This window comes from Coffea arabica, chromosome 6c (genome assembly GCF_036785885.1).
Source record: "Coffea arabica cultivar ET-39 chromosome 6c, Coffea Arabica ET-39 HiFi, whole genome shotgun sequence".
NCBI classification, from domain to species: domain Eukaryota; kingdom Viridiplantae; phylum Streptophyta; class Magnoliopsida; order Gentianales; family Rubiaceae; genus Coffea; species Coffea arabica.
Window position 1 is genome coordinate 56,299,649 of NC_092320.1, and position 19,989 is coordinate 56,319,637.

A 19,989-nucleotide genomic window follows, 5' to 3' on the forward strand; every position below is an offset into this window, starting at 1 on the left:
CCCGGAAAATTCTACCATAGCAGGTCCTCATTGAGGAAGTCCCTTAGATTGGTGATGCACGGTGGGGGGCGTAAACCTTTGAGTTCCTAGGGGGCACAGGTATTTATGGAGGATGAGAATTTGTATTAAAACACATATATTCCTAAAGATTTTACTCCCAGCTATTAAAATATAGATTGTATTTAGCTTTCAGAGTATAACTCGCAACCGATTCGAGTTGATGCTTTTGGCAAAATCATTGTTAGACATATTAAAAGGAATTCGTGTTGAACCAATGAGTAATTTCATTCAGAAAAGGATCTGTTAATAACTATGACAAATTTTTTAATTAAATAAAGCATAAGAAGAAGATAGTTGGACATGGCAAATCAAATATGAATTCACGTTGATGTGGTTAAATTAAATCTACAGAATTTTTTTTTCTTTGGGTTTGGGTTTGAGTGTCGGGTTGAAGTGCGAATGATTTTGATAGTCATATAATAAATCATATAAATTACAAATACAACATAGTTAAATAAATAGAAGGAAAATTTGTCAAATTGATCCTTACATTTTTAGAAATTTTTTTTTTAGTTCCTCATATTTAAAATTAGTCACAATAGTCCTTCAAATATAAAAAAGTCTACCCGATTGATTCCAAAACTTGATTTCACTCACTTCTCTAACTAAAAAGCACACGTCTCTCTCATGTGTCCATAATTTTAAGGGCAAAAAATGAAAACACATTTCGTTTCCTCTTAAGAAACACATCAGTCACCAAATCCTTAAATATAAACCTAGATTAAACAAGAGAGATTTTAACTTCTTCATTCTTTAATATCACGCCAACAACAACACCGGTTTCCAAGAATCTCCCTTCTAGAATTTGCAGGTTTCCAAGAAGTCAAAATCATGAGCACTTTGCCACAATGACATCGATTATTGTTTGTTTCATTGTACTCTTCAAGGGGTGAGTTTTTGAGGTGTCTTTTCTTTCATTTCTTCTATTACTTGTAGGTAATCATATTGAAATTTTTTTTGACTGGGGATTTGGTAGCTTACAATTAGGGTTTTGGTAGCTAAAAAAATAGGGAAAAGGGGGGAAGAAAGGGTTTGGTCGCTTATATTTTCGTCTTCTTTTTTTTTAAAAAAAAGAGAGAGAAAATTAAGTGTATTTTCATTTTTGTTCTTGAAATTATGAGCACATGAGAGAGGTCAGAGGTGTGCACTTTTTGGCTGGAGAACTGAGCGAGAACGAACTTTGGGACCAATAGGGTAGATCTTTTTATATCTGAAGGACTATTGTGGCTAATTTTAAATGTGAGGGACAAAAAAAAATTTTCTGAAAATGTGAGGGACCAATTTAGCAAATTTCCCTAAATAGAAATGGCAAGGAGACGGGTTTCGACCGGGAGACTCTTCTCTTGCAGCTCACCTCGTCGTTAGAAAACTCTCATGTCCCTGCCCCACTCCCCCAACCCCTGTCCTTCCACCCTCCACCCTCCACCCTTCCCCCCCCCCCCCTTCCCCCTCCTATAGTGCCTAGCAACTTTATTTCCTTTTGGGACAATTTCAGAAACCTCCATTGAGTTTCTGACAATTTCACTAGCCTCACCTAAAGTTTGTAAAATTACACAAATCTCCACTGAGGTTAAGGTTTTAATAACAAAATTAGTTCAATTAGAAAAAGTAATATTAAAAATGTATTTCAAGAAGAGAGACGAAATTTTGATTCCATAAATACCCCTTATGTGTATACATAAGTTGTATTAGTAAAAATAAATAAAAATAATTAAAAGTTAGAAATAATTAATACACACAATTTACTATTCAAAAAGTTCATATTTAATAAATTAAACAACACAAATAAACAATAAAACTATACTAATGATCACAAGATTCAGCAAAACAGACTAGTCATTTCTTTTAGCATGATGTTTGCTATGATTCTTGTGATTTTGAATAGAAAAATTTTCAAAATTTACCTTTCTTTTCATTAAGTAAAAATAATGTTTAATAAAAAAGATAAAATCAAACTCTAAAAAATACTCAGTCACCAGTTCATTTAGCTCCTGAGGTTGGACCACTTGCCTTACAGCTTCCTCAGCATGCACAACATCCTCTTCTCCAACTTCTTCCGTATGCCTTTCCTTATTCTCCTCATGTTCCTAACCATAGAGAATTGAATAATTTTTAAAATTATTCTATAAGTTAAAATGGTTTGCATAAAAAGGATAAAATAAATTTTTAAAAATATTTAGTCACCGGTTTGTCCAGTACCTAACCTTAGGGCATGTCCAACGCAGCTTCAAGTTCCTCTTCTCCAGCTTCTTCCAGACCATTTTCCTAAGCACAGAGAATTGAATAAATTTTTTAACTATTCTATAAACTAAAAAGGTATTGCATGAAAAAGGATAAAATAAATATCTAAAAAAATTTAGTCACCAATTCGTCCAATGCCTGAGCCTGACCGAAGACCAACTCAGCATCCTCATGATGCACTACTTCCTCTTCAACGGTTTCTCCAAAGTTCTCTTGCTCTGGTTCCTAGGTGATAGAATTTTAAAAGATTTTGAAATTAAAATAATTTGAATTAATTGAAATAAAATCTCTAAACAAAAATCATCAACACTTTCCTGTACCTAGTTTTCCCTTGCATCACCTCAGCTTATATATTTAATGAAAATGGAGGGCATGAAAGGCAAAATTTGAAAATTTTTCTATTCAAAATCACAAAAATCATAACAAATATCACGTCCAAAGAGATAACTGGTCTATTTTGTTGAATCTTGTAATCATTAATTAGTTTTGTTGCTTATTTGTGTTGTTCAATTTATTAAATATGAATTTTTTGAGTGATAAAATGTGTGTTTTAATTATTTTTAATTTTTAATTATTATTATTCTTTTACTAATACAACTTACATACATGTATAAGGGGTATTAGTGGAATAAATGTTTCGTCTCTCTCCTTAAAGTATTATTTAAGGATAATTTCAAAAACCTCCCTTGATGTTTCTTACAATTTCACTAGCCTCCCCTAAAATTTGAAAAATTACACAAACCTGCCCTGAGATCAAGATTTTGATAACAAAATTAGTCCAATTAGAAAAAATAACATTAAAAAGTACTTTAAGAAGAGAGACGAAACTTTCATTCGATAAATACTCCTTATGCGTGTACATAAGTTGTATTAGAAGAAAAATCAAAATAATTACAAGTTAGAAATAATTAATATACACAATTTACTATTCAAAAAGTTCATATTTAATAAATTAGACACCATAAATAAGCAATAAAGCTACAATAATGATCACAAGATTCAGCAAAGCAGACTAGTCATTTCTTTTAGCATAATGTTTGCTATGATTTTTGTGATTTTGAATGGAAAAATTTTCAAATTTTACCTTTCTTTTCATTAAGTAAAAATAATGTTTAATAAAAAAGATAAAATAAAACTCTAAACAATACTCAATCACCAGTTCATCTAGCTCCTGAGGTTGGACAACTTGCCTTTCAGCTTTCTCAGCATGCATAACTTCCTCTTCTCCAACTTTTTCCACATGCTCTTCCTTATTCTCCTCATGTTCCTAACTATAGAGAATTGAATAATTTTTTAAATTATTTCATAAGTTAAAAATGGCTTGCATAAAAAGGATAAAATAAAATTTTTAAAATATTTAGTCACCGATTCATCCAATACCAGACCTTGAGGTACATCCAGCACAGTGTCAAGTTCCTTTTCTCCAGCTTCTTCCACATCATTTTTCTAAGCATAGAGAATTGAATAAATTTTTTTATTATTCTATAAATTAAAAAGGTATTCCATGAAAAAGGATAAAATAAATCTCTAAAAAAATTTAGTTACTGATTCATCCAATACCTAAGCTTGACCTAAGACCAGCTCAGCATTGTCATGATGCACTACTTCCTCTTCACCGACTTCTTCAACGTTCTCTTCCTCTAGTTCCTAGGTCACGGAATTTTAAAAAACTCTTGAAATGAAAATAATTTGAATTAATTGAAATAAAATCTTTAAGTGAGAATCATCAACTCTTTCCTTTACCTGGTTTTGAACTAGTAGCCCTGCCACAGCATCTTCAATATGCAATTCTAGATCCCCTGCACCACCTCAACTTATGTATTTAAGGAAAATGGAGGGAAAAGAAAAGCAAAATTTGAAAATTTTTTCTGTTCAAAATCACAAAAATCATAACAAACACAATGTCAAAAGAGATGACTAGCCTGTTTTGTTGAATCTTGTGATCATTAATATAGTTTTGTTGCTTATTTGTGTTATCTAATTTATTAAATATGAACTTTTTAAATGATAAAATGTGTGTACTAATTATTTTTAATTTTTAATTATTTTTATTCTTTTACTAATACAACTTATATACATGTATAAGGAGTATTTATGGATTAAAAGTTTCGTCTCTCTCCTTAAAGTTCTTTTTCGGGATAATTCCAAAAACCTCCCTTGAGATTTCTGACAATTTCACTAGCCTCCCCTAAAATTTGTAAAATTACACAAACCTCCCCTGAGAATAAGGTTTTTATAGCAAAATTAGTCTAATTAGAAAACGTAACATTAAAAAAGTACTTTAAGGAGAGAGACGAAACTTTCATTTCGTAAATATCCCTTATGCATGTACATAAGTTGTATTTGTAAAAAAATAAAAATAATTAAATGTTAGAAATAATTAATACACACAATTTACTATTCAAAAAGCTCATATTTAATAAATTAGATAATATAAATAAGTAATAAAACTGCACTAATGATCACAAAATTCAACAAAATAGACTAGTCATTTCTTTTAGTATGATGTTTACTATGATTCTTGTGATTTTGAATAGAAAAATTTTCAAATTTTACCTTTCTTTTCATTAAGTAAAAGTCATGTTTAATAAAAAAAATGATAAAATAAAACTCTAAAAAATACTCAGTCACGAGTTCATCTAGATCCTGAGGTTGGACCACCTGCCCTACGGCTTCCTCAGCATGCATAATTTCCCCTCTCTAGCTTCTTCCATATGCTCTTCCTCGTTCTCCTCATGCTCCTAACCACAGAGAATTGAATAATTTTTTAAATTATTCTATAAGTTAAAATGGTTTGCATAAAAAGGATAAATAAAAATTTTAAAATATTTAGTCACCAGTTCGTCCAGTGCCTAACCTTGAGGTATATCCAACGCAACGTCAAGTTTCTCTTCTCTAGCTTCTACCACACCATTTTCCTAAGCACAGATAATTGAATAAATTTTTTTATTATTCTATAAATTGAAAGGGTATTGCATGAAAAAAGATAAAAATAAATTTATAAAAAAATTTAGTCACCGATTCGTCCAATACCTGAGCATGACCTAAGACCAACTCAGCGTCCTCATGATGCACTACTTCCTCTTCCTCTTGTTCCTAGGTCATGGAATTTTAAAAAAAATTTTGAGATGAAAATAATTTGAATTAATTGAAATAAAATCTCTAAAAAAAATCATCAACTCTTTCTTGTACTTGGTTTTTAACTACCAGTCCTGCTGCAATGTCTTCAATATGCTATTCTGGATCCCCTGCACCACCTCAACTTATGTATTTAAGGAAAATGGAGGGAAAAGAAAGGCAAAATTTGAAAATTTTTTCTGTTAAAAAACACAAAAATCATAACAAACATCATGCCAAAAGAAATGACTAACCTATTTTGTTAAATCTTGTGATCATTAGAGTAGTTTTGTTACTTATTTGTGTTATCTAATTTATTAAATATGAACTTTTTGAGTGATAAAATGCGTGTACTATTTTTTTAAATTTTTAATTATTTTTATTCTTTTACTAATACAACTTATATACATGTATAAGAGGTATTTATGAAATAAAGGTTTCGTCTTTCTCCTTAAAGTACTTTTTAATGTTGTTTTTTCTAATTGAACTAATTTTGTTATCAAAACCTTAATTTCAAGTGAGGTTTGTGTAATTTTGTAAACTTCAGAGGAAGTTAATGAAATTGTTAGAAACCTCAAGGGAGGTTTCTGAAATTATCCCTACTTTTTTATGTTGTTTTTTCTAATTGGACTAATTTTGTTATCAAAACCTTAACCTCATGGGAGGTTTGTGTAATTTTGTAAACTTCAAGAGAAACTAGAGAAATTGTTAGAAACCTCAAGGGAGGTTTCTGAAATTATCCCCTTTCTTTTGCCCTTTGTGTCCCATAGCTCAATTTATTATTATTATTATTATTACTTCTAATAATATCAACAAGAAAAGAGGCATAGTGGAGGAAAAATATTAGCAAAATCAGGTTTCTTGAGTTGTCCAACATTAGGATTAAGAATACTCCCAAAATTAGAAGCATAAAATGATGTGCAAAATGTTAATTACAATTATAGAACTAATTAAAATTTTTATTCTAATTAAGCCTCAACACACACCACCCAACCCACCCACCCCCACCCCCGGAACTTGGCTCACATGCCCCTCACTCCATGTTTCTTCCCGTGGGACAGGCACCCACCTCCACTGCTTACCTTTTTTTTTTTTTTTTTGTCGACACAGGGGTGTCCGGGTCAATTCTTACGGGGCCCGACTAATCCCCTACGGCTCGGACCCGGCGCTTCAACCCGGCCCGAACACCTCCACTGCTTACCTTACAAATAAAGAAAAAGTTACACCTCCCTCGTCTAGCAGAATAGTAATCAAAGAATCAACCTTAAATAAAATGTATCCCTCCCATGCCAACAAAATGTGCACTAATTATGTATTGCCAAAGAAACCAAAGATATAACAATAATACTGGTAATAACCACTACACTAACCACCAAAATGTTTCTCAACATAGTGTAAATGGTCACTTAAAGTACAAAAAATAATAAAGAGTACTTAAAGAAAAGTACTCTTTTTAGCATTTGGAAAGTACACACAATGATCTCAAATTCTCGTGATGAGTAGTTTCTCAAGCTAGTTTTTAAGCCAGTTGACTGATTGGTTCGTACGGTAAAGTTTACCAAATGGAAATGGGCCTCTCTCTCTCCCTCTCTCTCTCTCTTTCTTTGATTTATTATTTGTTTTCCTTTTTTTTTTGTTGTCAAACTCGAATATTTCCTACCTGAAATTCTCAAATTTTATGGAGTTAGTCTAGGCCATGGCTGTTGCGTAGTGAATGCGTACCATACATGCAATCAGCACATGAATTCTTGAAATTATGAACCAAGTAAAATTAGCTCATCAACTCAAAACATGATCAAGAATCAAGCCTTTGAGATGGATAATGAAAGCCTAAACAAACCAACCAAATAAAACCGTCTCAAAACTCATTTCTGCTTGGACTAATTTTGGTACTTGCTGCTCTCCAAACTTTAACAATATTGATCAAATTTTACTGAAACAAATCTGTATTTACATGACAGTCTTGATACATTACAAAATTGGTATGACCAGACGTGAAAGAGGTATAAAAAGGCGATGAATGGTCTTTATTTCGCACTCAGGATGTAGTAATTACAAAAAAAATCGTATGTACAAAGTTGACAGATAATTCCCAGCTCACATTTCAGACAAAAGATTGCTAATCTTCCGAAGCTCTTTCAAGGCTGACATAGCTGTAACTTGTCCTTTACCAACAAGAACGTTTTTGGCGGGCGCTGCTTGAGCTCGATCTTGCTGGAAAACTGATTCGATCACCTGCAAGACATTACCATTGTTATCTATCAAACCTTGTGGAAAAGCAATTGGAAACAAAAGATTCAAAATCAGTTTTGGAATCTAGTCATCAAGGCAATCATTTCCTACTTATGAAGCAATAAAATTTATTGGAGATACAGAAGCATAAAGAAGACCAGAACTTGCGCAGACCACTTCATTTTCCTGTTCACTAAATTTTGTTACGCTTTGTATCTTTATTTTACTTCCAAAGGGGCAGGTAGTATTCTCATGTGCTTTTACCAAGCCAAAAGATTCTGGAGAAATCACAGAGCCTATCTTTGATTGATTCTAGATGCGAGATTCTAGCTATTACTTGCGAAAAGCTATTTTCTTCTGTTCACAATTGCTTTTCAAATACTGCTTCAAACACCTTTTAGGGAAAAAAAAAGCTGAAAATGAGAAGCAACATAAAAAGATGCTTTCAGCTTCTGATTCTGCTTTGAAAATTAGAAGCATCTGAGAACAAGCAGAGATAGTAGTAAATGGAACAAACTAGTATCATTTTCTCATTAAATTCCTCTACGACATCTTTACCCTGAAACCAAGCAAAAATTTATTCTGCTTTCAGTAACAAACATCATTCCTTTCTAGACCCATGTTCGCAGGAGAAACAATCAGTAAGTTTTTCGGCATGCCATCATCTCATCAAAACATCACGGTAGTCCACTAAATTGGGTTTGGTAACAAGCAAATTAGTGGGGTAATAAGAGGCCAATAGATTTGAACCAATAAATGTTCAATCAGATTAGTATTAAGATCAAAGATACTTGGTAATACCTGGATATTCTCAAGCATGGACTGCCCAAGATTTCTCAAAGTGACCATGACATTCTGGTCAACAGTCTCCCCTTTGCTACTTTCAGAAGACACTATGACTCCTCCATTAGATGCAGAACAGCGAGTAACACTATCATGATCAAACCTGTTGCTGCAACCTTTATTTGCCTCAGAGACATGCCCTTTCTCAGGTATTCCTTCACCACCACCCCGTCCAAATTTCCATAGCCATTGAAATTTACTATTAGATAGCAGCTTCCTTTCTTTCAAGCTAACCGTTGATTTTTCTGCAGCAGTCTGATCATTTGGACTGGCCTCTAAAGAGACATCATCAGGTGAATCAGCCACTGGAAGAGGTGAGCCTTCTGGATTATGTGCACAAAGTTCTGCTGTATTTGTACCACCATCATGTTCATCAATTGATGAATTTGAAGCAACACTACTTCTCCCTGATTCATTTCCATGATCATTAACCCCATTTATAGGGCTTGGTGGATCAGAGAAAATAGAAGAGTTCTCTTCACTACCTGCATTACCACTCAAACATGTCTGCTCGGTTGTACAAGCAAATTTATCATTAAAATCCTGGCCATCTTCCACCCCTTGATCTTTCACATCTGCACGTTCATCATCCATAATGCTCTGTGTGTCTTCATCAGCTCCAAGCTGCCGGGCCAGATCCTCCAACAAATTTCTCCTAACAGATAGTTTTGGGTCCTTTTTCCTCTTATCAACACTAGATGAGGATGGGGCAGATTCAGTTCTAGACAAGCCCATTTTCACTTTCTCTGACCAACCCTTCCTGATGCTTGGAGCTTGTTTTTCTAAGGCATCTTTCTTGCGTTCTTCTTCTTTGTGTAGATTCCGCCACTTTTCTTCCCAGTAGCTATCAGGCACTAAAGTCAGGGGAGTTCTTGGAGAAGTGGCATCAAATGAAAGGCTATGTCCTCTAACAGCTCCTGACTCACTCCTTTCAAACATTCCTGCTTGAATAAGCAGTGGGTTTGAGTTGTTTGCATCCACTGCCAGTGCCTGCAAGGATTTTGCCTTCCTAATCAGTTTCTCCAGTTTTACATTGTCCGGAAAATTCAGCAATCTCTTTAGGCAGGAAGTAGCATTCTCAGTGGCAAGCAAAGAAGATCTCAAATAAAGTATCATTGAAACTGCAAAAGCTGAGATAAATGCACCCCTAGATGAGTCAAGTACTCCAGAGCTTGCATCCACATCGTTTTCTGCCAATTTATTCAACTTGCAATTCTCACAAGCAAATATTTCATCCCAGACTATCAAAAGTTCTTCCAGAGCAAACTCCCGCCCAAATAGGACCCGCAGCCAGCGCAGTGAAAAGTATTGTGGTTCTACCCCTAGCTCAACAAGGTGAGTATGAAGAGATGAATCTACAAGAGAAAGCAAATGGTACAATGCAGCAGAAGCTTCAATCACGGGTGGGAACCCAATATGTGAACTACCAAAAGGAGATGGAGAAAAGAACTCTGCCATTGCAACAGCACCACCAGACCCATTCATCAGAGCATCAAACATACAATATGCATCATGCTCCATAAATTTCTCAGATAAGACAACACCAAGTTCACCTTCAGCCCCGTATGCATCACTCAGCAAAACAATAGTTTGTATATTGGGATCAAGTTGACTGAGGCTGCTAGCATTTGTGGCAACTTTTCCAGATCCATTCCCATCTTCCATCAACTCTGAGAATTTCTTAAAATCAAATTTATATGTCAAGTCACTTTCATGAAAAGAGAATCCATCAAATTTGTCCGTGAAGTAGTCTTCATATGTGTTTCTCACTTCAGAAAGATGTTCAACATCAACATGGAGAACATATAAGAGCGGTGCTAAGAGTTCATGCATTCCTGTAAACAAACCCAAGGAACACAGTTACATCAGCAAGGCCATATAAATCAGCAGCATCTGCACAACTCTTTTACCACTAGTTTGCAAAGAGTAACATAATAATACCATTCCAACTAGAATAGATTCCAATCCCAAATCATGAAAGAGGAAAAAAAAAAAAGCACACATCTTCTTTCCAAAATATTATTACCAAATTCATATGCAATGCTTCTATGAGGCTTTTTAGATGCTTCAGAGTTAAGAATGAAGAGCACAGCCCTGCCATTTGTAGCAATATGTTTACTTGTAAAACAACAACAGCAAGAAGGGAAGAGACTTGTGAAGATGAACAGATAAAATCACTTCTATACCACAATGGATTATAGCAGTTCAAATATATTTGATTTTAAAACTGATTTCACAGAAAAGGGCACAAATTGATTAATTCCATCAATGGGGTGAAGTTCCACTGATCAACTAATGCCAGAAAGTATCTAGAACAAATAGGTTTGCCGAATTCAACCTTTTGTTACTACACTGAAAAGTGGATTTTGATAGTCTGGACTCCATGGGTCCCCCAAAAAAAAAACACGATGTAATACCAAAACTGCCTAAAACACACTGAGCTAATATGCATTAACTAAGATGTCTAACCCATACATAAAGCAATGAAAATAGCACCTGACATCCTTCTAACTTACCCTGTCTGTAACCATACTCTTGGTGCCTAAGACACCACAGTAACAAAATTCTTCTTAACATGCCCTGACATCCAGATGTCTGGAAGTAACTACCGTGTTCAGGATATAAACGCGTTAAATCCTGGTCAACCATTCTCTCCAATTCAGCATTCTTGAAGAAGCGACCCCACATACTATCTGCATAACAATATGAAGAAAACCCAATTATCAGTATCAATATCTGAATGAGGATCTGAACACAAATATAGAGTCCCAAATGACCAATTAAATAACATTGACAAGATTCTTATTGCAGCAAACACCAAGGCTGGTTAGCATTTGAATAGCAGTTAGAAGCATAGTCAATCAGAATGAATGCCAAATCATGCAACAAGACCTTGATGGTGCAAATTCTGACCTGGGTTTTGTGACAACGGGTTATCAATCACTAGATCAGGAGAACTACTTCCATCCTTTGGCAAATGTGGATCAACTAGAAGCTGCCTCCTCAAAGCAGCATACCTGCAGATGGCAACAGAATTAGCTAGACTGGTTGACCAAAACCAACAAATTAAGTAGCATTCGCCACCATTTTAGCAGAAAAGCTAACCACAAAACATTACCAGATTGGTACAGCAATTCGTAACATCAATACCATAGCAACCACCCCCCCCCCCTCCCAAAAAAAAAAAAAAAAAAAACAACAACAACAACAGTCAAAGAAACTAAAAAGTTTAAAACATTTTTCAAGTACATCAAATCCTATTTAAAGCAACTTGACAACTTCCCAAATATGATATCTAAGAACAGAGAAAATTACCATAAAAAAAAGGGAGGAATCCCATAATTCAAACATATGAATATTCACAATAGATAGTCGGAAATTAGAAACTTTCCCCAATAGAACAGAAAAATATAACATCCAAATCTTTGTAAAACAGAAGCTTTAGCCCAAAAATGAAAAGGCAGACAAAATGAAAGTTATAAATATACCTTCTACGGGAATTAGCTGTGACACGGCGGAGATCATCAACGGAGGAGGAAGGGGAAGAGGGCAAAATCCCCAAATCAATACGCCACTGGACACCTCTAAGATTCCCAAAACGACGAGAATCCTCAGAATTCAAGGTCGTTTCAGTCAATGCCCCGCCAGTTGGCTCCATTGGCACCGGAGAAATGGCCATCTTAGTCCTAATTTCTACAGATTCTTCAGCTGAAAACCTAAATTTTCCAAGACCCAGTTGGCAAAAGCTCCTGAAAAAGCTCTACAGGTTGAAGATATGGGAAAAAGTTGGGATTTTGATCAGACCCATTTGTCTAAAATTCAATAAAATTAAAAGGTTCGCTTCAATCGTGGAACTTTACAGCAAAGAAAACAAGAAATTTAGGGAACAAGAGAGGCAATTATGGAGAAATATTAGCCAGAGAGTTGCAGAAAACTAAAAGAGAAAGGAGCTGAAAATCAGAGGAGGGGCTAAATGAATTCTTTAAATAAGAGAAAATCAAGCTGGTAAGAGCTGAAATTGGGAGGGATACTTAATATAATCTTCTGGTGATCAGCTATATCTTCTCTTCTACACCCTTTTATTTTTCTGATTTCTTCTTTAAGATACAAAAAAGTAATAATAAGAGATGAGAGAGAAGGATAGAATAAGAAATTTGGTTCTTTCTGGTTAGAAGAGGTTGAAGAGAAAGAATGAAGAAGAAATAATGGGGGAAGGGAAAAAAGAAAAAAGTGGTGATTGTGCAATAGTTTAGTGTTTGGATTTTGACCAATTTTTTGTTTGCTCGGTTGTTGTCGCTTTTAGTTTATGGTTTATTGTAGAAGGGTGTCCTTTTCAGGATGAGCTGGTTTTTTCTGTATAGTACAATTTAGTTGAGGATTTGCCTTTCTTTCTTTTATAGTTTTATTAATGCACATAACAAAAATATTTTACTTCTTCTAAGTTTTAAATTCAATCCTTTTCATTTCCATTTGAATTGACTTTATAGTAAAACTTAAAATTAGGTGTATTGTAGCAATTAATAAAAGGATGATTTAATAGGTAAAATGTAAGTAAAATCAAGTATATTGTAGTACTAAATGAAAATTAATTATTATAGTGATCAAGTATATCATAAGTAAAGTTTGATTTAGGGTGCGTCAGATAAAACTGAAGTCTGAAAACTGAAGTTTAAAATCTAAAATCTAAAGTCTGAATTCATTAAATTATTAAATTGTTAAATATTAAATATAATACATTTGAGTGTATATCATATTTAGTGATAAGTGAATAGCTTATCACTTAATTTTGGAAGCAGGTTTTGTCTAGAAATTTCAGTGCTACTTAATTAATTTAAATATTCAATTTTTGGTTATTAAATGGTCTGAATATGTTAAGATATGAATTCATTAAATTTAAGTGCTGAATTGGATTATCAAATAAGGCCTGAATATTGTATTATAAGTAGTTTCTTGCCAAACAAAAATTACACACACACACACACACATATATATATATATATTATGATTATATAACTTTAAATATATAGATAGTAATCTTGAAAATGATATTTCGATTATTGCATCAGAAATTCCTAAAGGAAAAAAAAGGAAGAAGAAAGAAAAAAGAGTGCTGAAGATAAATCATTTGTACTCTCTCCCTGACTACTTATTTTCTAAAATTTCAATGTCCAATTAGAAATTGCAAAAGAAATTCCTCTCTCAATTTCCAGGAATGGTGCTTATTAGGAATTCGATTTATGCTCCAAAATTTGGATATTTTAATAAGACATTGCACATGATTGGACAATATATATATATACATATATATGTTTAAGAAATCTAAATTATCACAAAATGGAAAATACAAGTCTGGGTCAAATGGTGGAGCCAAATGGAGTTCATGATTTACCATCATAATAATAACTGTCAAACTATGGTGGGGTAAAAACTCCTCGAGTGACTAAATATATGGGATGCAAAATTATTTGGTGGGGACTTTCCTTGCTATCATAATTTGCATGCACCCTGCTTAGGACTTCATGGCGCGCCCCTTCAATCATGTTGCGCTCTCTTTTTATTTTCATCTTTATTTAACTATAATTTTTGTGACCTTTTTTTTTTTTAACTGTTTTGAACAAAAATGAAAATAATCGTTTGGCACCATTATACTTATAATCATATTAAAACACTTATTTGTAGATCATAATACTAAGTTTGAGTTGCTAATGAAGTTTGAATATATTAACTTAAATATTTAAACACGTCGACCGCAGAATACTAGTAGGTTTGAAAGCATGGATCTAGAGTTATTAGAGTAAAAAATTCTTTACACGAACCCTATAAATAATATTAATCCTAAGATAACTATATAGTGTTAATTTATTTTGGAGTGTGACTATAGTATAAATAGAGAACACCCCATAAGGATTAAGTTCAATTATAGAATTAATTATTTCCAATAATACCACCGGTATTTGTTGTTTTTTTTTTTGTGGTTTAGCATGGAGTGTGGGATTTTTCTTAATTTCTGAAGAAGGCAACTAAATTGGAAATTGGTTAGAAATTACTGGTTAATGGGATCATTAGAAAAGTCCAATTCTAAGGGGAAAAAGGAAATATCCCAAGAATATCCTCAAGTCAAGTCGAAGACCCGTGTGGTAGACTCCATCTCAAAGAGCAACGGCAAAGCATGATGCATGAAAATGATTGAGTTACGTTTTTGTTTGGCATTTTTTTTGGTTCCAAATGAATATGAAATTAATCCCTTAATCACTTGTTTCAACTTTCTACGTTTAAGAAAAGAAAATGATTTTTTATTTTTCCAATTTTATTTGCTTACATCATCATTACAATTTTTAATATACCTTTTTATCTTTTCAATTACCTTTTTCTCTTATATACATCATATCATAAAAAGTACTACAGTAAAAATATCCCAAATAACTTACAATCCAAACAAAGGATTGACGTGGAATCTTTAACAATTATAGCAGAGATAAACAATTGAAAATTGGAGATTATGTGCCCTCTAAATTTTAGACACTTGTGCAATTGCATAGAAACTTTTTCAAGTCTGTCTCACTATTGGAAAAGTGCTTGACTACCTAGTCATTCATTTGTCAAGTTGCTTTTGATCCGACGTCAAGCTGATCAAACTAAATTAGGTATATTTGATGTGAAATTATAGCAGCCTTGTCTTTATGTTGGTTTGTTATTAGTTAATTTTGTAATTTCAAAAAAAATTTGAAAGAGCTTGAGTTATATTTGGAAATAAGATGGATGCTGGATAAAACTCAAGAGGGTTGGTATGATCCTTTTTTTTTTTTGAAGGAAGTTGGTATAATCTATTCAAGGCAATAGGTTTTTTGTGCATCATTATGTCTCCAATTTTTTTGTACTTAGTAGGGAAAGAAACTGAATAAAGCTTTGAAATGCTGTTGGGACATGAGATTTGCATTAGTTGTACCTAAATCTTATGGTTGTTACATAATTAGGAATCATTTTACCAAATTCAGTTAAAGGCAATCTATATATTTCACTTTTTTTTGAGTAAATCTTATATGCACTGGTCGTATATAATACACTATCACAGTTGTATATACGACACATATGCAAAATTTGAGTTTCGAATTCAAATTCGAATTATATATCATGCATCTAATGGTGAAAGTGTATACACTGTCAGTATATAGAAGATTAATTCTTTTTTTTTACATGAACATTGATTAATTTTAAAGAAAAATAGAATCCCGGGTAATTTTTACCATCTTTTGATTATGGAGAATAAAATTTAAGCTTTGGACCACATGATAAACTATTTAGAAGATTGATGAGGATTAATGAATTACAACGAAATTGTTATGAATATTAATAAGATTCATTTTTGTTTCTGCAAGATTTAATTTTGATTTACTAAGAATATATGATTGGTCAAGTGTAGCATCACTGAGATTTGTTCATTAGTGATTAATGATTCTCATATATTTTATTGGGGAGAAAAATCTAAATAATTGGCATGAACCACCACGAAACATCAACTTCTGGTTAATTATCAAACACATGATTTGGCAAAACTTTTGCTGGAACAAAAATAAATACTAATTCAAAGCTTTTTATTTGAGAAAATTTATATTTTCACTAGTTTCAAAATATGCAAATAAATCTAATAAAAAAAAAAGATCACCTGGCTTTTTGTCAATTCAAGGCAAAAATGAAGATTGAAACATTACATCTAGCGCCAATAATGCTTTCTTTTGGACTATTATTACCAAACACAACTCAATGCTATAATTCCAAATTTTAGCACAATAAATTGGACATCACATTCAACCCACCAACCTCCTACATTGTAACCTATGTAGGTAGTGTTTGGCTCTGTCGGTGCCTCCTTTTGTTTGATATGTAGTTTTCAAATGAAATACTACTAGAATTCATATACTTGCTAGAATTCACTTTCTTGTTTTCTCATGTTTGGTAATACAATTTTTCTTACTTTTTACTTCAGCAAATCTATGAATTTATACCTTGCTATAGTATCATATACTTTCTTTTGCATATATCGTGTTTTCCTTTTGCAACATTACTTTCAGTACTCAAGATTTTTGTTGTTTTTCACTTTACTCTAGGTTAGTCACTTCACTTATAATTAGCATGCCTAATATTTGATAAAATGCTGGTTAAGTTTCGTAGATATTCACAAGTTTCATAAATAAACTATTACTAGCAGCTTAGTATTGAATTATATACACTGTGTAACTTATGATTGGAAACTCAGGCAATGAACATTGAAACTGTTGAAATAAATATAAATTCAAATAATAATAATGATAATAACGTTGTAATTCAATTAAAACTTAAGTTAGTTTGTCAAATATAACTTTAAATGATCATGTAAATGGTTCTCCGGTTAAATTATATCTCTAAAAAATCTACAGTTTGAAAAGTTTATTAAATATTTCAACTTTATATTATTGCATATAAATAAAAGGGATGTAATTTCAAAAACAAAAAAAAAATTAAAATTGAATCCGACTTATTACAAAGATAAAGATTATTATTGCTGCCAAACACAACGTGCATTCTTCTCATTCACTTTTATTCATTCATACATTAATATTTAACAATATTTTAAATTATCTTAAAATATTTAGCACTTGTTAAACCTGAATAAACCAATTGAAATTGCCACCAAACATAATATACACTTTTTCTATCTATTTTATTTTATTTTATTTATGAGTTAATACTTGCTTTTTCTTATATATAATTTTTTCCCTTTATTAACCAAAGTAGTGCATTGAGATGCTCTTTATAATATATTTACACATAACACTCAACTTATAAATAATCCTGTTAGGATCAAAATGCAAAATAAACAACTATTGAGATATCAAGTGCATAACAATTTAATGGCAAACAAGTCACAAGTATGAAGGATAGACGACACACAATATTTAATGTGGTTCGACTCCACCATTGAGCCTACATTCACAGAGAGAAACTCGTTTTTTATTATGAGAGGAAAACCCTATACAAGAATACAACTTGAACTCAAGTCCAACCCTTGTATACCATCTCTCATCTCCCAAGAACCCTCTCTCACATCCCATGTATAAGGCTACATGATGCCCTTGTGTCTTCTTGTGTGTCACTTGTGTAGTATGCCAACCAATCTATTTATAAGGAACATTTTTTGGCCAAAACCCAAATAACAATAGGAAACCAATTTTAATTCCTAAACTTGCATAGAATAGGAAATAACTTCTAATCCTAAACTAAATAGAATATTTCTTGGCTACTACTTCAAGTAACTAAAACCAATTACGAAACTAGTTACTTTCACACAAATAAAAATTCTATCTAAAAGAAATTAAGTCAATATCCTAACAAATCTCCACCTTGACGAAAATTTCTTATAACAACCATTTGCCTTCAACTACAAAATAATATGGTACCAAACTACACGCCTGAATCAATACAGTCTTGACACTAAATTGATTCAATCGGCAAATGAACATGTATAGTTACCCCGAGTCCAACCTCTAGTTGACTCGTGAGACGGTGCTTCAATTCACCATCTCCCTTTGTAGGATTTCTTCTCACCACCACTTGCAATCTGGGATCCCTTTCTGTGAGTTCTAACCGTAACCATTGAGACAATCAAGTGATAAAATCACCATACTTCTTCCCATCCTCAAGACTGTCTTGCCACGTGTGGTTTCCAAAACTCCACCAAAAACGAAAAATTCATAACTGCCAGAGTCTTCTGGCGCATGAAAATTAGATCTCATTGTTTCTTTGGGACACGTGCCACACTACCCTAAAAACATAATCGAAATCTAAAAATCACCGGGATGAAGTATCAACCGTTGGAGGTGTGAGAAAGTCTCCACCGATTCATGTTCAAAATCAATATTGGACTCCACCTTTTTCTTGACCCTTGAATCACCAGTCTAAATTCACTGTCAAGTATCTCCATGCTTTTCGACTTTTCATCTTTCATCAATGCTTCTTGTCAAGCGATTGAAACAAAAATACTATTTATTAAATTATTTAATTAGTAACAGCTACCAATCCACTTGACCTCAATAGTTAACTAGGATCCAACTACGAACCTTGAGCAGCCCAGTCCGCAACCAAACTCTGATACCACTTTTTAGGATCCAAACGCAGAATAGACAACTATTGAGATATCAAGTGCACAACAATTTAATGACAAACAAGCCACAAGTATGAAAGATAGACGATACACAATATTTAACGTGGTTCGGCTCCACCATTGAGCCTACATCCACAGAGAGAAACCCGTTCTTTATTATGAGAGGAAAACCCTATACAAGAATACAATTTGAACCCAAGTCCAACCCTTGTATACCATCTCTCATCTCCCAAGAACCCTCTCTCACATTCTATGTATAAGGCTACATGATGCCCTTGTGTCTTCTTGTGTGACACTTGTGTAGTATGTCAACCCATTTATTTATAGGAAACATTATTTGGCCAAAATCCAAATAACAATAAGAAACCAATTCTAATTCCTAAACTTGTATAGAATAGGAAATAACTTTTAATCCTAAACTAAATATAATATTTCTTCGCTACTACTTCAAGTAACTAAAACCAATTAGAAAACTAGTTACTTCCACACAAAACAAAAATTTTACCTAAAAGAAATTAAGTCAATACCCTAACAAATCCTTCAAATTTTGTTACTCTTAAACACTTTAACTGGTGATCAGGAATAAGGAGGTGTCGTGCAAAAAGGAAATTAAATCTAAGGCTACTCAGCATGTTGTTGGCAACTAAATCTAATCTATAACAATTTTTGGACGGCACCAAAAACTGGGGACAAAGCCACGTTATTCATTGGGTTGACACACTGAAGAGTAGCGGTACATAGGGAAGAGGCTCGGACTTAATAGGGCAGGTTTTCAAAAATTCAATAACTCGAACTGTGCCACACCATATCACAATTTGAACTATCTGGTTTTTGAAGATCGGGTATTTACAAATAGTAAAAACTAGAGATTATGAGCTTTGCAACTTTTTCAATTATTGTTTTGAAATTCATTGACTCCCAAGGTAAAACCCTTATGTGTAAAAACCTTATATGTAGTTTAAAAAAAAAAATTCTAGTGGTGTAGTAATAAGATTTAAAAAGTAGGGAATGAAAAGGAGGATTAGAATTCAAGACTTCGCGAAATATATATACCAGTGATTAATGATTCTCATATATTTTATTGGGGAGAAAAATCTAAATAATTGGCATGAACCACCACGAAACCTCAACTTCTGGTTAATTATCAAACACATGATTTGGCAAAACTTTTGCTGGAACAAAAATAAATACTAATTCAAAGCTTTTTATTTGAGAAAATTTATATTTTCACTAGTTTCAAAATACGCAAATAAATCTAATATAAAAAAAAAAAAGATCACCTGGCTTTTTGTCAATTCAAGGCAAAAATGAAGATTGAAACATTACATCTATCGCCAATAATGCTTTCTTTTGGACTA

The 19,989-nt window shown here is 32.9% G+C and overlaps 1 protein-coding gene across 1 annotated transcript; it reads right to left on the reverse strand.

The window, feature by feature from the left end:
• Positions 1 to 7,327: 7,327 nt before the first annotated feature.
• On the reverse strand, positions 7,328 to 12,778 carry LOC113692643 (uncharacterized). Its single transcript, XM_027211109.2, has 5 exons — positions 11,982 to 12,778; positions 11,407 to 11,510; positions 11,010 to 11,186; positions 8,452 to 10,328; positions 7,328 to 7,653 (listed from the first exon to the last, which is right to left on the reverse strand). Exons 1-5 carry the CDS (start codon positions 12,170 to 12,172, stop codon positions 7,516 to 7,518), a joined length of 2,487 nt encoding a protein of 828 aa, XP_027066910.1. The 5' UTR covers positions 12,173 to 12,778; the 3' UTR covers positions 7,328 to 7,515.
• Positions 12,779 to 19,989: the final 7,211 nt, after the last annotated feature.